Below are 16319 nucleotides of genomic sequence, written 5' to 3' on the forward strand. Positions count from 1 at the left end.
AATTAAAACCATAGAGGTAGAGTTGCATTTGGTCCGAGTTCGGGCGAGTCCAACTAGGGTTGGGACCGAACCGCTGCGATTTCGAGTCCAAATCTTAGAAATCGGAACCAAACCTGATCCGTTCCGATTCGGTTCGAGTTTAACCGCAAAAACCCGCTACTAGGCCTAGATAGGCCTAGCTAGGTCCCTACTAACTAACCATGGTTAGATTCGGTTTGATTTTGGGTTGGATAAACCACTACTCCCTTGGTGAAAGTTAACCATTTTAAAATTTCAAATGATCATACTATCTATCATACTACACCCATGCCTATAGAAATTAATTATTTCTATATGAAATATATAGTAATTATCATCATACTAATCTAGATCTAAAATATCAATTCAATATCTATAGAGTTGAATGGGTGGTGGTTAAAATTATCCTTAGATTATAGTGATTGTCAAAGGTTGATGCATATATACATATAAACCATCACCGCTTCCATAATCCATACCAACCCCTGAGAGAAATGATTATTCTCTTATATCTTACTAACCACTAGATATTTTGAATTGATATTTCATATTTAGATAGACTAGATACTAGGCTATCTAGTGATATAAATATTTCTAGCGAAATCCTAGAAATTCCTGATTACTAAGCAAAATGGTGAGGTTTGGTGAACCTGATTTGATAAATCCTCAAAAACTGTAACCGACGGTTTTAACCGAACTCGAATCAGTTTCACCCTACCTAAACCGAAACCGAAGCGATTCCCTAGGCTAGGAACCGAACCCTCACCGCTGCGAGTTCGGTGAGGGTCGGATTCGATTTTAGCGGTTCGGTTATGCAACTCTAGGTGTATTCCAGGTTGGGTTTTCCCTAGGTCTAATCACCACCTCTCATCACTACTCGCGAGCCATCTTCCAGAGTGGTGATGAGGAGTAATAAAGTCCTCACCCACATCACCAGCACCCATGCTAAAATTATAAGGTCGCTTTTTCAGGGGAGGAAGGCTTTTTAAGAATTTACTGCGTTCAATAATAGGCTTAAGTACGGCTGAGCGGACGGGAAGCCCTGTTTTCCACACCCTATGGTCGTATGTGCTAGAGAGGAGACAGCATTTGGATGACATAGTGTGTAAAGCAAGGATTATCCGCGTATTCCGTCCCCCGCACAGTGGGAATTGCCATCTTTCATAGCATTGTTCTGATGGTAACTTCGAATAACTCGGATTTTGTAATTTCCTTGCTTGAAAATATGAGTGAGAAATTTCTTCAATCTTTATGCGAGCAATTGAATCTAGTCGCCGTGGCTCATCAAGCAACTCCAGCAGACAATCAAGATGCTCCATCTGTTCCAATGGCTCTCCCACTGTATATCCTGCGTCGCATTCACACTCCCGCCGGCAAGTGTCACCACCCACCACCTGACAAGCGGCTCAGAATCTAAATTGAAGTTCGCTTGATTGCCATACAAAGACTTCTGCCGCATATCCCATGACGTCTGGACCCTCTAGATCGGACATTCCCACAGCGAGCAGGCCCAAAGCTTGCACGGTTGACGTATCAAAAAGTATACGGACGCGATGTTTCTCCAGAAGTCGCAGGTGATCTGGGGTGCGGGATAAGTACTTGGTGCCAGAGAAGCGTCTGCAGGAGTAAGTATATATTAATCGCTGCCCAAGGCAACCGGTTCGAATACCCCCATGGCTAATCGCTGAGTAGATTGATTGACTATTACAGTGTAACATTTGGCCATCTTGTCCCACCTGATAAATCCAAGCCTGTACAGATTAACATTATTAACATTGAGGTTGACAATGGTGTTTATGCAAATACATGGCTCTTATTTGCTGTAGATCCGGCGTAGTGTCTGGTGTAGCACCTGAAGCGATCTCGGGAATTGAGGCGCTATGAGCTGTGGATAGCTATATACGCAATTCTTGAAAAGTAATTAGTAGCTATTATCATAACGCCCAGTTATCTGGCAACACAGCCTGTACTAAGATTAATATTAATACTCGATGTGTGCAATGACCATGTCAGAAAGGGATCCCGCATGCAGCAGAACCACTAGCGCGCACGTGCACCGGCATCCATCATCCGCAGGATGTTTTCCAAAACAACCCGCCTGCCTTGATTCATTCCTCAAAACTGTCAGATTCTTCACTCCAATGGATTCCTCCGCAGATGGCCCATTTTGGGGCCCCCAGACATCCTATCTCAAGTATGTTTTTATCGGTGTTGAATTCCTGATTTATCTGAACTGACACGCTTTAGCTTCTGTGAAGAGGTACGCCCGGAACAATTCCGCGTCTGCCTTGCTTAGATCCACTTCCATGCACTAACCCTTGACCTGTTCCCAAACACAAGGACTATGTAATAACTCGGTACGTTGCTGAATTTATAAACACATTCAGCAGCTTGATATACAGTACGTTCGAGAAGCATCCGGGGAGTCCGTAAACATTGTCTCATAGCCCACTAATAACCTCGCCAAGTCATCTACGGAGTTTACGGTCTGGTGAAGCTCTATCAAAAGCGACATGCCACCCTTAGCCGCTCAATCCCCTACTTTGGTCTGATGGGCGTGGGGGCCTGCTCAGCTGGCTACCATATGACCCTGAAATATCACACMCAAATGTGTATGCACCCCTGCCTGACATCGCTGCCGCCACGGTTGAGCTTACGCACAATCCTGTCTGTTTCCAGCGGATGAACTATCAATGCATCTACTTGTCACGCCTCTTCTCTACCGGATCTTTACTATCCAGGCTAGCCCGCAGAATACTAGACTCATAGGCATCCTCCTCCTGATTGAGTTCAGTGTTGTGATGGTGGTTCACATGGTCATGAATGAGTTCCTTCTCCATGCCGTGACCTTCGGGTTGGGGGTCCTTTTGGTCGCGACACAGACGATCAAATTGGTCTCCCAGCGGGTCCCGCATCCTTTCACTCGGAAGAAGCTTCGGAACATCGGCCTCTTTGGCGTCTGTATGTGTTTTCTTCCTCCTCCATCGGAAGCAACCTCCGATTAATCGAACTGATAATGAGTTCAGGTAGCTTCGTCTTCGGCTACATGGTCTGGCTGATTGACGAGTGGGCTTGCAATCCCCTGATTCGAATCAGACACTCGGTCGGCTTGCCCTTGGCGTTTGTGTTCGAACTGCATGGATGGTAGGTTTCGTTTCTAATGTCCTTTCTCCGTGGGATTCTAGATCTAGAAACATGAGACCCTGATTCGGCAAATCAATCCAGGTGGCATGTCTTCACCGCAATTGGTGGCTATATCGCGGTGGAGGTTGTGGACATGATCACATCGGGTGAGGTTCACGAGGATCCGACGGATCAGCTTGCTTGGCCAATCGCCGATGTGGCAAGATTCATAGGGGGAGCACCAAGGACCAAGAAATTGAATTGACAACACACTTTTGATGGATGAGTAGCTGATGATGGTCTAAGCTCCATGTGCTATATGCCATAGCACTCCCTGCCAGAGCGAAGGTTGCTCATATTTTCGTCAAGAGCTCAGCCACGACTGAATCCGTACTTCCTCATGATATGAATCGGAAATATGATGCTTGACACTGAAAGTTCAGCCAGTTACGGAAAATACAATAGCCCTTTTCTTGAGAGATATTTTTAGCACAGTGGCAGGTTTCTGGATGAAAAGTCTCGATAGCCTACATATACCTAGAGATCCTATGCTTAGCCCAAGCAAACGTGAAATTAGACAACTGCAATTTAATTCGCAATTCCTCACGCCTCTCCCTAAATTCCTTGGCATGGTCACCTCCACTATTCGACCTTGCCCTTAAGCACCATTCTGCGTCCACTAATTTAAAGGTAAGGCTGATGGCAAGGGCACCCAGTCCCATATATTATTAGACCACACCCAAACACATACTTAATTAAGTGACGCCCCCTGTGGTTTAGTTCTTTGACTAATTAGTTTCATAGCTATAGATTAAACTTGGATGTCCTAGACCTCTAAATATATAGTGATTAGCTTTTCCATACCACGAAAGTATCCAAAGGGCCTTTGGAAGGATCTTCTTCAGTATCTGTGGATGATTTAGAAGCTGGTGAGAAATCCTATTCAATTAAGGCTTCCTTCAGTAAACTGTACATCAGGATTGAGAAAGACGAATCCAATACTCTCTTGAGAATCTGAAATCGTACAACCAATCATACGAATCATATCCCAGGAATTGCAAGCCTTAATGTTCTCCAAAATTGGAGATGTAGTTTAGTAAGGACCCACTTCCCCGAAGCTCCATCCCCAAACGTCTCTCACTCTCTCTACATCAGAATTGCCAAACGCAGATCTTCGCTACTCGCATGCTAATCGCAACACCTTATTCACCCATTCATGACACGACGGCTCAGGATGATTAGAAATCGACCGCCCTTTTCCGTCGGAGACTTCATGTGGATTTCAAGTCTAATGCTATCTTAGCCACCAAGTTGAGAAACCGAGCGGTCCTTTTCACCTATATAATGGGGAGACCACGTCATTGGCACCTTTGATATTTCGAACCTCTTTGGTCAGCAGAAGGACTGGAATAACGGCCAAGGCGGACCTATTGACGGCGTACTTCGTGAGTACGTCTGCTTACCCGCTGCCTCTGTCGTGCAAATCCCCAAAGAGTCGCCTCTGAGTTTTTGTGAATGGCCTATTTTGGTTTGCACTGGTGTGACTGCCTGGAATGCTCTGTACGGAAATATTCCGCTCAAGCCAGGCCAGACTGTCTTATTTCAAGGTGAGCAGCCTTTAATTCCTTAATTATCATCATAAACATTCTCTGACCAGTGGAGTAGGCACAGGCGGAGTATCCATCACTGGCTTGATCCTCGCCAAAGCCGCGGGAGCAAGAACCATCGTTCATCTTCCAGCGATGACAAGCTCAACCTTGTCAAGCAGAATTTCGGTGCTGACCTCACCGTCAATTACAAGACGCACCCCGAGTGGTCCAAAGAGGTCCTTCGTCTGACGAACGGAGAGGGTGTGGATTATATCCTTGAAAACGGCGGATCCGGTACGATTGGCGAGAGCCTGAACGCCATCAAAATGGGTGGTAATATCTCAGTTATCGGCTTTCTGTCGCGAGCCGAACAGTCGAAAATGCCTGATATCGCTTCCCTGGCTCTTGCCAGGGGTGCTGTCGTGCGTGGTATCGTTGTTGGATCCACGCAGCTGCTGGAGGAGGTCACGCGCTTCGTGGCAACCAAGGGACTTAGACTGCCTGTTGACAAGGTTTTTGCCTTCAAAGAAGACGCAGTCATCGAGGCTTACGAGTACGTCTCTTCCGGTTCTCAGATCGGCAAGGTCTGTATCAAGGTCGCGGAATAAGTGTTCTGCGGTGACGGTTTTAAAAGCCTTCGATAGACACATGGGGACGCTGGTGTCCTCGACACAAAGATTTCAAATAGTACTTTCCCATCCTCTATTTCCCGGATTATTTTAATAAAAAGAACTATCGGCCTATGATATGGCGCTACAGTCAGGCTGGACACAGTGCATATGGATATGAATAAACATAGATTCTGTTGATCACTGCCTCCTTTTAGTCGCCACTTCTTTAGTGAGGAAAGTAGTAGTCCTAGTAAAGGATCTCCATATAGATCTGCTCCTTGAACTAGATCATTATGAATAAGGATAAACGATCTCTGATTATTTTAGACAAGAAACTAGCCATTACTTACAATTTCGCGGAACAGAAAGTGATTTTCCACCGCTCTCTTGAGTGATTATCACTACCAGATAGTCTAGTTCATTAATTTCTGAGCTGAAGTACACCAAAAAAGCACTTGAGATGCAATAAGAAACTAGCTGAATAGGTGTAATGGGCGGGACAATCAAAAACTTTGAAGAATGCATGACCCGACTTATGGCCAATCACGGGGGTCCCAGAATGATATCAGACTCGAAGTTGTAGAGCGTAAGGCAGTTGTATAACTAGGAACCAGAGAGAGTTCTGGTGATACCGGTTAATTCGGGAGGCGTTCCTGTTCCCATTCATCGGCTACGGGTAATGCAGTTATGAAGTGTACCTCATCCGGCTTTGAGTCTTGAATGTGGTCCTCGTAGCGGGGGAGAGATTCCTCTGGTGTATTCAGTGTTGACGCAAGGCTTTCGAATTCTAATAAGTAGTTTCTGTTGATGGTTGTCAAGTTCAAATGAATAATACTGGGATGTTCAAGCGGATCTGCGCGGTTGTTAGGATGATTTGCCGGCACAATGCAACCGAACATACCCGGATTATGTCGCTTGGCATTGTGACAGTAGGTTTAGCGTCTATACTCATTCCTTATCTCATTGGGAGTCGTTCTAACGAGCGATGCCAGCCATCCGTGCGTTGACAAATCCACCAAGGACAAGGTGAATCCAGCGTCATGTACATCCCGGCTTGTCCAGTTACAAAAGCCAATTCACGCTACGTCCAGCGGCAAAAGCAGGATTTCTTGGCTGGTTCTCCACCCCCTGACTTTCCGGAGAGCAACAGAAGGACACCTCAAAGGACGGGCCAATGCAAAGGGTCGAAGTCTTTCGGATTTGGCTCGTTGGAACTCACGGGAGGGTAGTCTCCATCAAAGACAGCGTTGGTACTGGAGAAGGCCAACGAAATCCTTAGATTGTAAATGACTACCTGAGTGTATTAACAGTTAGTCTATAACAAGTTTGTATAACATATCGTCAACATGTAATACAGATATATTCAAATGGTGTCGAGGTTATGACTGAGAGCATCGTCGTACGCACCCAATTATGGCTAATATTTGTATTTCCGAATGACGCAACCCAGGTTAAAGTGGCTATGTGTCCAACGTGGAAGCATTTGCCGACGGGTCAGCCTATGGGTGAGCTCATGTTCAACGCGATAAAGGACTTGGGAGCTGAGATTGCGGCGTACATGGAGTCTCTTTCTGTGCGGGACAAATTCACAGGCTCTGAGGGTCGCCCGAAAGGCAGCGGCATGCCCAATTTTGTTCGCCTTCGACACTACACTTAGCGAAAAATACAAGACTTCTCGTATCAAGATCTTCTACGCTACCCCAAGGACTGCCTTCAATCGTATGGTTGATGTCTTCACCCTGGGAGGACGCCTGATCGAGCCGGAAATGGACCGCGCCATTGAAACCCTCCGAATTCTCTGGTCCGCTGTGCGAATGTCCCTGAGCGACCCACAGACGATGAGGATATTTCACCTCAGAACCCGCATCGGTGCGCGGGAGTCATGTTCAAGTTCGAGATCTGGCCGGGTGCTAAGGGACCAGTGCCTAAGATTTACCTGCCCGCCGCTTATTATGGCAAGCCAAACCTAGAGATTGCGGAGGGGATGGATGTCTTCAAAAGTCAGGGATGGGACCAACCGTTCCACTCATACAAGCAGAATTTTGTCAAAGCCTTGTAAGTTGTATAAACTGGGCCCCACCACTCCACAGAGGTGGACCCCTATTAACTGATGGGTGAATTACGCGGCAGCGGCAGTAGTAGTCGGATGAGATCTATGGGCGGGGCTGGAGTAGTAGTGGTCATGAATCCCGCGTCGTATGAACTGGTAGTGGCAGTGGAGGACAGGAACTCTGTCTGGGTCAGACTGGCTGTGCCAGTGCCGGACGCAGCACTGATTCCGGAGAACAGTGTACTCCGACACTTAGCGGGAATGATGGCAGCGTATGCGGGATATCGGCTGTAGGACACTTTTTGATGCAGGCAATCAGGGGGTCGTCCGGGCCTTGGAAAGACGCGCAGGTGCAGTCTGCGAGTATCTGACCAGTTTCATCGCCCTGGCACGTTGAGACCTCGCGATAAGACGTTGCACAGCTGATGACGCATTGGTTTTGGCTTTGGGCGATGGTCGAACATACGAGAAGGAAGGCTGTCCAAATGCTGGTGTCGGGCCACATCTTAACTGGAGAGCGTAGAGGGTAAGGGTATACTGGTATTTTCCTATGTTGAACTGGAAAGATTCACCCCTCAGCTGGGGACGAGAAATCCGAAAAGAAGCTTCTGAAGGGTCTTTCAATGCGCGGGGATTAGGCTAAGCATGATCTAGTAGCGCAGCCACCTCGTATTCTACGTCCACTTAGGATCTGCGGCAGCTCAAAGATCTACGTAGTATCCTGAAGTCTACCAATGATGGATATGGACAAGAGTACAGAAGATTGTAGTACCTTCCTGTTCTGGTAACGACTGGTTGATCTGCGGTAGGAAAATTCTCGCCTGGTTTCAGACACTAAGAGTGTTTATCCTAACATAATTTGTCAACTGCGTAGTTACTAAAACTACCTTGATACCGGAGTTGGGCCAGTAACATGTGGATGGGGGCCATTTTCTGTCGCCTCGAACACTGTCATAACACTCATCAACACGTAGACAATCAGCTCGCTGTACCAACCACCTAGGGGAATAGCCTCGATACTCTCCGTTTTCGCTTCTTTAAAGCAGCAACGATGAATTTCGCATTCTGCATGGTGGATCGAGCCATATTACATTTTGGCGCGGGCGAGAATGGCAAGTATATTGGAACCTTACTGCTAGGAGATGGTGGTTTTTAAAGTTCTAGAGGCAGCAAATACTGCTGGCAAAGACCAAAGTGGTATGGCTTGCGAGGACCCTACATTTAAGACGCTTAGGAAGCGTTGCTCCATGATTATCAAATTAGGTGTCGTGCTACCATAGCTTCCAGCATCCACTGAGCAGCCTTTTTGAGGCATATCAACAAAGGGCAGTGACAGTTTTTACCACGGAAGCTGCTCGCGCCCCTGGAACGGCCCGAAGCGGCGTCTGACATGTGATAGTCACCACTTTATTGGCCGGTTCTAAGCCGCCTCCCATACGCCGCCATATTACCTTAGCCTGTCACTGCTTAGAGATTAAAAGCAATCCATCCTGATTCGGGAACGCGGTCGTGCGACGTACCAAATCCAAAGTTTGATTGTCCACACCCAATACAAGAAAGATTTGGCCGTCTACTCTTTCTCACCTCTTGAGCAGCTGTTCAGCATTTATTACTTCATCTACACCGTTGCCCGTCTTAGAGTACATCAATGGTCATCGACTCGTCAAGTCGCTTGTGCGATACGGTTGGGCTATTCTTGACCCCTCAGGATTAGTCTGGCGTCTGGCGAGCCAATCTCCAATTTGAGAGTCTGGGGTTCGTTTCTCCATTATTTCCGTTCCACGGCTTCGCTTATTTCTCGCCACCATTGCCACAAGGAGATCACGGTCCTGATAGAAAAACGTCATTGTGCAGGACATGACATATAGAAGTACAAATAAACTCAGGGGTCAGTCAGAGTTATTCACTATCGCTCAGAGATGGCAGGCGTGCAAGGGAGAGAGTTGTATGGATATTGCCCTTATCTCTCCTTCCCTTTGGGCGAAGGCGAAGATAGACGGAACATCAGGCTGAAGAAAATGTAGTGGATTATAAAGATCCTTTCATGGTAGGCTCCCACACGTAATTCTCCTTCTCGAGATGGATTAGGTTGATACGGCGCGAATACATTAGATGGTAGCCGCATATGACTTTAGGGGAATATTAATACAGGGGGCTGCCATTGACGTAGCTAATGATAGATTACTTCTCGTATCCGATTACACGAAATCACATGGATGGACGTCATGGCTCTACAAAGTAACTGTACTAGCCTTGGAAAGCAGAGGCTCTACATAGTACATACCTCCTCCCACCCCTTCCCTGATAGCTACGCTAGAAGCAATTCTAGTTTACAAGCGGGGAGCACGAAAACCAATTAGTCACCACTTACTCCCACTTCATGTTCTCGGAGCTGTCCAAAGTCATCCACAAATGCATCACTAAATAGCTCTCATGTGACACTCTGTTTGCGCATGAATGCAACCGTCTCCTCCCTTTGGCCAATCGGACCCCTGACTCTGACACCATCCATGTCCTCGCCCTGGGACAGCAAGCTCAAAGGTGCTACCTCTTGCGGGACAGCAAGAATGTGCTCGTTGATTCACGCAGGCTCAGCCGCGTCCTGCCTGGTTAAATATAGAGGCGAGTCTACCCCTTCGAAGTAAATCCCAACATCAGTCCTGAAAAATACCAGACCTTCCTGGATCTGTTCAGCATGGCAGTCTCGCTGCAGGACCTCACMGTCTCAGATGTCGCCGGTATCATCGCTGCAGCCATTGCAGTCGGTACGTGTGAACAGCCATGCCTGTTGGAGTGTGCATAGTGACTGACTAAAACGGGTTCTAGTTCAAGTTTTTAACCCAGTCGCTCTACCCGTGATTTTGCTCGGATTTCTCAAAAGCTCCACGGCTACGTTGTCCGCTGTCACCTGGTATGCATCGCTGTTTGATATTATGGTCTGAAACAAACTAACTGCTGCCATGTATAGGTCTGTCCTTGCACGAGAATTACACTCTTCCTATTGGCCGACTATCCTGAGGACGGACTCGTCGGCGACATCTGACGTATACAGACCAGTGGTGGTCATTTCATGGCTGAGGACTGGCGCCAAAATTCTGGCCGCCGTTGCTGCTGTAGTGACCCCTCTAGGTTTATACGAAGATATTGTCCCTCAATCTCCAGAATCGGCACAATTTCATTATATCAAGGACAAGTCTCTTTTTGGTGAAGGGACGCCACCACGGGATGCCGAACTCCGATTTAGCCGGGCCTGTGGAGGTTGGGCCCCCGTCGCATGTCCAAATTCCTACGCAAATATCACTACGATCGAAAATGCTACCAGTGCGACCGTAATCGGAGATTGGTACGACACTCACGTTCCGCAGTATGTGATTGACTCGTTTCAGAGTGGTCTTTCCCTCATGGAGCCTTCAGTTTCGAGCATCTTTGATATTCAGTCACGCTACTTGACTTGGTCGCAAATGATTCAAGGCGGAGATATGGTCACGGTCGACAATAACACAGCACATCCAGTAAGCTTATTCCGACCAATTAGCTCCCTTATTGCAGAGGGAGGTATTCAACTGGCAGAAGGCCTGGTAATCGATCTACAAGAAGGGGGTATCGGCTTTCGCAATCATACAGCGCCGCGGTGGCAGCCTTACGGGAGCGAGTGGGCAGAGGACTTGCTCTTCGTGCAACCGGAGACGCAGTGTGTCGACCTTAACATAACCATAGACTATGACGTGGCTAAAAGCTATTCCCTTGGTGGTGGCGGATATCAAAACCTCGTTCTCACCGATCGTGGCGGATTCGCGCACCTTCCGGCCGACTTTTCTCCTTTAGATTGGACCATAACTAACAGTCAGCAGAACCCGGAACTCTTTGAGCGGGCATATACTGGCGCATGGGTCAATAACTTTGTGTCGATGATCTTTCTCAATGTTACTGAACCCGGTAATCACACCAAACCAGGAACAGCATTTAGATATCTAGATTCCTCTGTGGGCAAAACGTTCCCTCTACTGCGGAATGGGACTACATGGAGCTTCCCGTTCGCCTCCATTCCGAGCTTGACTATTACAGCTTCATACGGGAATTACCTGCAAGACACAGACATTCCTTACACTGGAGTTAACATGAACGGCACTAATTACACCGATTTAGGCAACTTAGCAGACTCCCAACCTGCACTGCAACCAAATCCCTTTCATATTGATCACCATAACTTCACGTCTGCAGGTGGGGTTCATTTTTTGCCAAGCTTATTACAATTTAGCTGATGCCTGTGCTCATGCTACCCAATAGGTGTTCTATGTGGCAGGTCAACTAAGTTTGACTACGCCAATATAAGCAATCTCGCTACAGGGTGTGGATTAGTCTACGGTGTTCCGCAGCGCCAAACGCCAGGGAACCCTTTGCTATTTCAAGAACCCGGTTCATACTGGTCCATTCCCCTGTATTCATGCACAACCGGCATAAAGGCCTGGATCAAGACTGTGTCCTTCAAATTCAACGGCACAGACGATCTGTCCGGTTTAAAGGTCACAAATATCACTGCAAAGACATATCAAGACGACTCCTCCAAGCCACTGTGGGGTGTCGAAAATACGGGCTTGACTTTACGTGATGTTTCTCCGCTCTGGGGGTTGGTGTTGCCAGAAACTGCCAGCCAATTGAATGTTTCCACTCTTCGACAGGAACACTTATGGCTGCCAGGTAGTGGCGAACTAGGCACATTCTCAACATTACCAAATGGCGACAATCTTCCGGGAATAGAGTTCTATAAGAATGTCCTTGCAGGGACATACGATGTCCCAGTGGGCGGCAGCAGTTTTGATTACTCTGGTGCAGCCAACTATGCACTTTTGCAGCGATGGGGACAACTATCACGAACGGCAGGAGGAACGGCGCGGATTTTGAACCTGATTTGGACGGATCTTGCGGCTAATCACGTTCTGGGAACGAGAGGTTTGACCACACCCGCCTCTGAAGATACGAGTATACCGGAGATCCCGGTGATATTTTACGGGAGCAGAGTGCGGTACCATGTGGTGTACGGAATTCCTGCATTTATACTTCTTGGGCTGACAGCATTCGTCTGTATCTTTACTGTCGGATCCATTTTTGTGCAGGGCTCTGGACCGCAGAGGATGCGTAGCTTCTTGAGCGAAACTTCTCCAGGGCGCATATTTACGTCACTTGATTCGGATTCTGGAATCTTTGCTATCTCTCCGAAACCGACTCCTAAATGGATTCAGGAGGAAGGTAAACGTTCCATCACTGTTAAGGAACAAGAAGACGAGCAGCCGACCCAACAGAAAGATGATGCTCCGAGCCAGCAGGACCGATTACTCCATAACGAAGATGAGAGTTAGTAATTTGGCGGTAATTTCGGAAATAAAAAAACTCCTGTCAAAGATTGCCATTTTGTCACCACTAGGAGGCCAGGTCCCCCTACTAAATCCATTGTTAATGAATCCCGCGTTATTAAGCCGAACTCTCTCTCTGCAGCTCTCTGATCTTACCATCATTTGCAACGGGGCCACATTCCTAGTATATAAAGCAGTTGTCTGCTCACAGTCACCAGTTATAGACGCTGCCTGTACCGGGGACTTCAAGGCAAGTAATAATACTGAAGTAGACCTCTGATGGCCTAACTGTGCCCAGGGAGGTGAAATTTACTAATGTCATTACGGTGGGTTGTCAGAAGTGGCCGCTTGGATGATACGATCATTAAGTGCATCTAGGAAAAAGGATAGAGAGAACAAAGGACTTGAGGTGATTGATATGTTTAATAGGACCAAACGATTCATGATCAGCAACATGATTAGAGTAGAGTGTAGCGGAGTAACTCAACTACTACGAGTACATAGTAATTTTAGATGAAAACTATAGATGAGATTATTTAGGAGAGACTGTGACAGAGATGTCGATGGCGTTGTTGATGCTCGTAGATGTGAATAAGGCCAGAGTACGCTTGTCGAGTACGTACTGCAGCAAGCTGCCGTCAGGCGAGACCTGCACTTTATAGCCGTTGGGGAATGTGGATGGGGGCAGGATAATTTCAGTGGGCGCTTTAATATTTGGATCAGACGTGAACTGCAGCTTGAAGGTGGCCGAGCTCTCATCAAAGCTGAAGCTGTTGGGAGTGCCAGCGACGGCTGCGGGGTATGCACGGCTGTAGTGCTTTGCCAGTTCAGGGTAAGGCTGGCCAGATGTGCCGTTGTACAGGTTCTCGTACGCCCAGCCGATCCAGGATACCATGTTTGCGTCGGTCGCCGACATGGCATCTGCTAGGCCCTGCATCTGCTTATCATCGCCCATCCAGAAGGTGAGCTCAGTCAGCACACCGGCGGTCCTAAGGCGCTCGTTGTCTTTGCGGCGGTTACTGAGCGTGGTAGAAATAGACGACAGCTGCGGCGGGCTGTAGTAGTGAAATGAGTGCACTGACTTCGAGCCGTCCCCAAGAGGGACGTTGTTGAAACCCGACAAGATGTCAATGGTGGCGCCTTCGAACCAGATGAGCGTGTCATTGTCGACGGTACGGATCTGCTTGGCCGCGCGGTTCCAGAGCCCTTCTAGGACCTTGTGGTCGGCAACACCTGGCACTAGCAGAGTCGGATCGGCCATCGAGTCACCCACCCACGGCTCATTCAGCAGGTTATACCCGACCACGTTTGTCGTCTCGACATACTCTGACGCCAGCTTCTTCCAGTACGCCGCGAACGCGTCGCCCAGCCCGTCGTAGTTGTTGTATAGCCGCCCGAACGCGTTGCACACCGCCACCGATGTGTAGCTTAGAGACCAGTCGACGGTGCCGCAAAGCGACTGCGGCGATGGGAACCCGCTTTTATCCACAGGGAACGGCGTCAGCTTGAGAGGAAACGGAAACATCTTCCAGCTTGGTACCCAGTCCTTCTTAACAAACCACTACGAAGCAGTGTCAGTATCAGGTATGCCAACATGGCTCTGCATCTACTTACGTCAGGGACGCCGTGGCCACAAAGCTGCCGCGCCAGGACGTCCTGATGCACGTCCACCAAAACATAGAGGCCATGGTCCTCAGCCATCTTGGTTTGCTTCTTCATGATATCTAAAAATGTCTGGTTGTACTGCCCACGAACAGGTTCTGCACCGGCCCAGCTGTGGCCTAACCGCACAATGTTCAGACCTAAGTCGTGCAGATTTTGGACATCTTGTTCGCCAAATGATGAGACACCAGGCGTCCACTCTAATGGCCGATGCCACGGTGGCTCCTTCATAACGACATTGGTTCCGTGGAAGAACCGCGTACGGCCAAATTCATCAACAATCTGATGCGTGTCTTGGTTCACCTGGCTGATACGCGCCATACCTGGATGAGCCTTGTACCAGCCCTCGGCGTCCTGGGCCAGCGCACCCGCTGGCTGTGTACCAAGCACAGCTAGCAGCGATGCAGCAGCAATGGGAGTGAACAGCATCTCTATAAAAGGGACAAGTCAATTTCGGTACGAATAAACAGAAACAGGAAAGGTGACGGAGGGAGGAAGTGTTCAGATAATAATAAGTTCGAGGGGCCACAGGGAGATATATATGCCCAGTGCTGCTCTCTACATAAAGTAGGATTACATCTCTTCTACCATTCTCGCTTAATTGCCTGAGTAACTGGTTGTAACATGCCCCGCAAAACTACTGCAGAACTAGGATTAAGCGATGGAGACCAGGCGGCTGGGCTCGGCAAGCTAATCAAGTGACGATTTCATTGATACACCGCTGAGGAAAGAAGAGCTGAAAGCATCTGCTCATATAAATTGCGCCTATTCGGAAGATCATGTGTGATATTTCACATATTCAGAAATGATCAGTGCAGCAATTATCAGCAGCTCAACCAAGCCTCTACAAAAATATAGGTAGGCAAATATGTGTAGTATAAGGAGATCAGACCTTTTTACTAAGTTGAATTAGATAGCTATATCATAAATACCATTGGTCGAATAGTATACTACCATCTTTATATTAATAGTTGCATCAATTCCGGGCGGCTCCCTGTATGATCACACCTGTTATGGTAGTTTGTATGTGATGGATTCCACGTGCTTGTATCTACGTTCACGATCAGTCGGGCCCTACGATCGTATGGTTATATTAAGAAAGTAGCCTGACGAATGCCTAGACCTCGGCAGGTGTTCCGGATTACCCAACCGAAACATGTGTCAACCCCAAATAGATAGGCTCGTCTCCCCGCGGTGGCATCGATCAAGATCTCCAATTTCCAGCGGGGTAGGTAGTATTAGCCTCGACGAGAGAGGGGCTAAGTTGTCCTCTTGTTTTACCTACATGCTGTGAAGGCAAGAGTATTAAACATTAAAACTTTGCATCCGAATTGAAACATATTCTTTAACTGTTAGTTAATTAAGGCTCTCTAAGGCCTCAGGCCTGCCAAGTGCATCAAGGTGGATGCCCCTGAGGAGGATACAACCACCGTTAGCCCTAGAGCTACAATGATGCTAGAAAAATGACACGAGGTACTACGTACCTTATTGTGTATTTAGTGTTAATAATGTTCATGATTATTTCTCGGTAGACAGAGTGCTGTCATCCAACATGGTTGAAGGCTGCAATCGCCTGACAGTTGGGTTTGGTCCAAGCAATGATCCCATTTCAAAGGAACATACCGTATGAAATATTAAAACCAGTCAATCAAAGTGAAGCCTATTTTCATATATAAGAGGAGTTGTATAAGGAGGATACATAATATATCACTAGCATACCGATTATGGTCTATTGTGCTACTGTAATATAACGATGGAATCAGCGCGAGGTACTGTTTACCTCCCTTGCCAACCTACTCTGTGCCCTTATTCTCGGACCGTACAAGACTCACACCGAAGGGCCAAGCCAGCGGCTATACCACCCAGAAGGCTGGCTGCTGCGCCAATTTAAAACGATCTCGTGGTTTGTGCTCCT

General features: G+C 47.7%; 4 protein-coding genes across 4 annotated transcripts; 3 read left to right on the forward strand and 1 right to left on the reverse strand.

The window, feature by feature from the left end:
* Positions 1-2711: 2711 nt before the first annotated feature.
* On the forward strand, positions 2712-5338 carry Asppvi_005928 (uncharacterized protein; the record flags this gene model as incomplete). The annotated part of the gene is made up of 3 exons (XM_043301837.1): positions 2712-2979; positions 3045-3162; positions 4807-5338. 3 exons carry the CDS (start codon positions 2712-2714, stop codon positions 5336-5338), a joined length of 918 nt encoding a protein of 305 aa, XP_043157772.1.
* Positions 5339-6803: 1465 nt separating this feature from the next.
* On the forward strand, positions 6804-7400 carry Asppvi_005929 (uncharacterized protein; the record flags this gene model as incomplete). Its single annotated transcript, XM_043301838.1, is given in 3 exon segments — positions 6804-6974; positions 7027-7149; positions 7167-7400. The coding sequence occupies 3 exon segments, from the start codon at positions 6804-6806 to the stop codon at positions 7398-7400; spliced, it is 528 nt and encodes a 175-aa protein (XP_043157773.1).
* Positions 7401-10086: 2686 nt separating this feature from the next.
* Positions 10087-12748, forward strand: Asppvi_005930 (uncharacterized protein; the record flags this gene model as incomplete). The annotated part of the gene is made up of 4 exons (XM_043301839.1): positions 10087-10156; positions 10218-10302; positions 10360-11612; positions 11679-12748. 4 exons carry the CDS (start codon positions 10087-10089, stop codon positions 12746-12748), a joined length of 2478 nt encoding a protein of 825 aa, XP_043157774.1.
* Positions 12749-13274: 526 nt separating this feature from the next.
* Positions 13275-14833, reverse strand: Asppvi_005931 (putative endoglycoceramidase; the record flags this gene model as incomplete). The annotated part of the gene is made up of 2 exons (XM_043301840.1): positions 13275-14303; positions 14357-14833. 2 exons carry the CDS (start codon positions 14831-14833, stop codon positions 13275-13277), a joined length of 1506 nt encoding a protein of 501 aa, XP_043157775.1.
* Positions 14834-16319: the final 1486 nt, after the last annotated feature.

The sequence above is a fragment of the Aspergillus pseudoviridinutans genome (assembly GCF_018340605.1).
Source record: "Aspergillus pseudoviridinutans IFM 55266 DNA, scaffold_4, whole genome shotgun sequence".
Taxonomy (NCBI): Eukaryota; Fungi; Ascomycota; class Eurotiomycetes; order Eurotiales; family Aspergillaceae; genus Aspergillus; species Aspergillus pseudoviridinutans.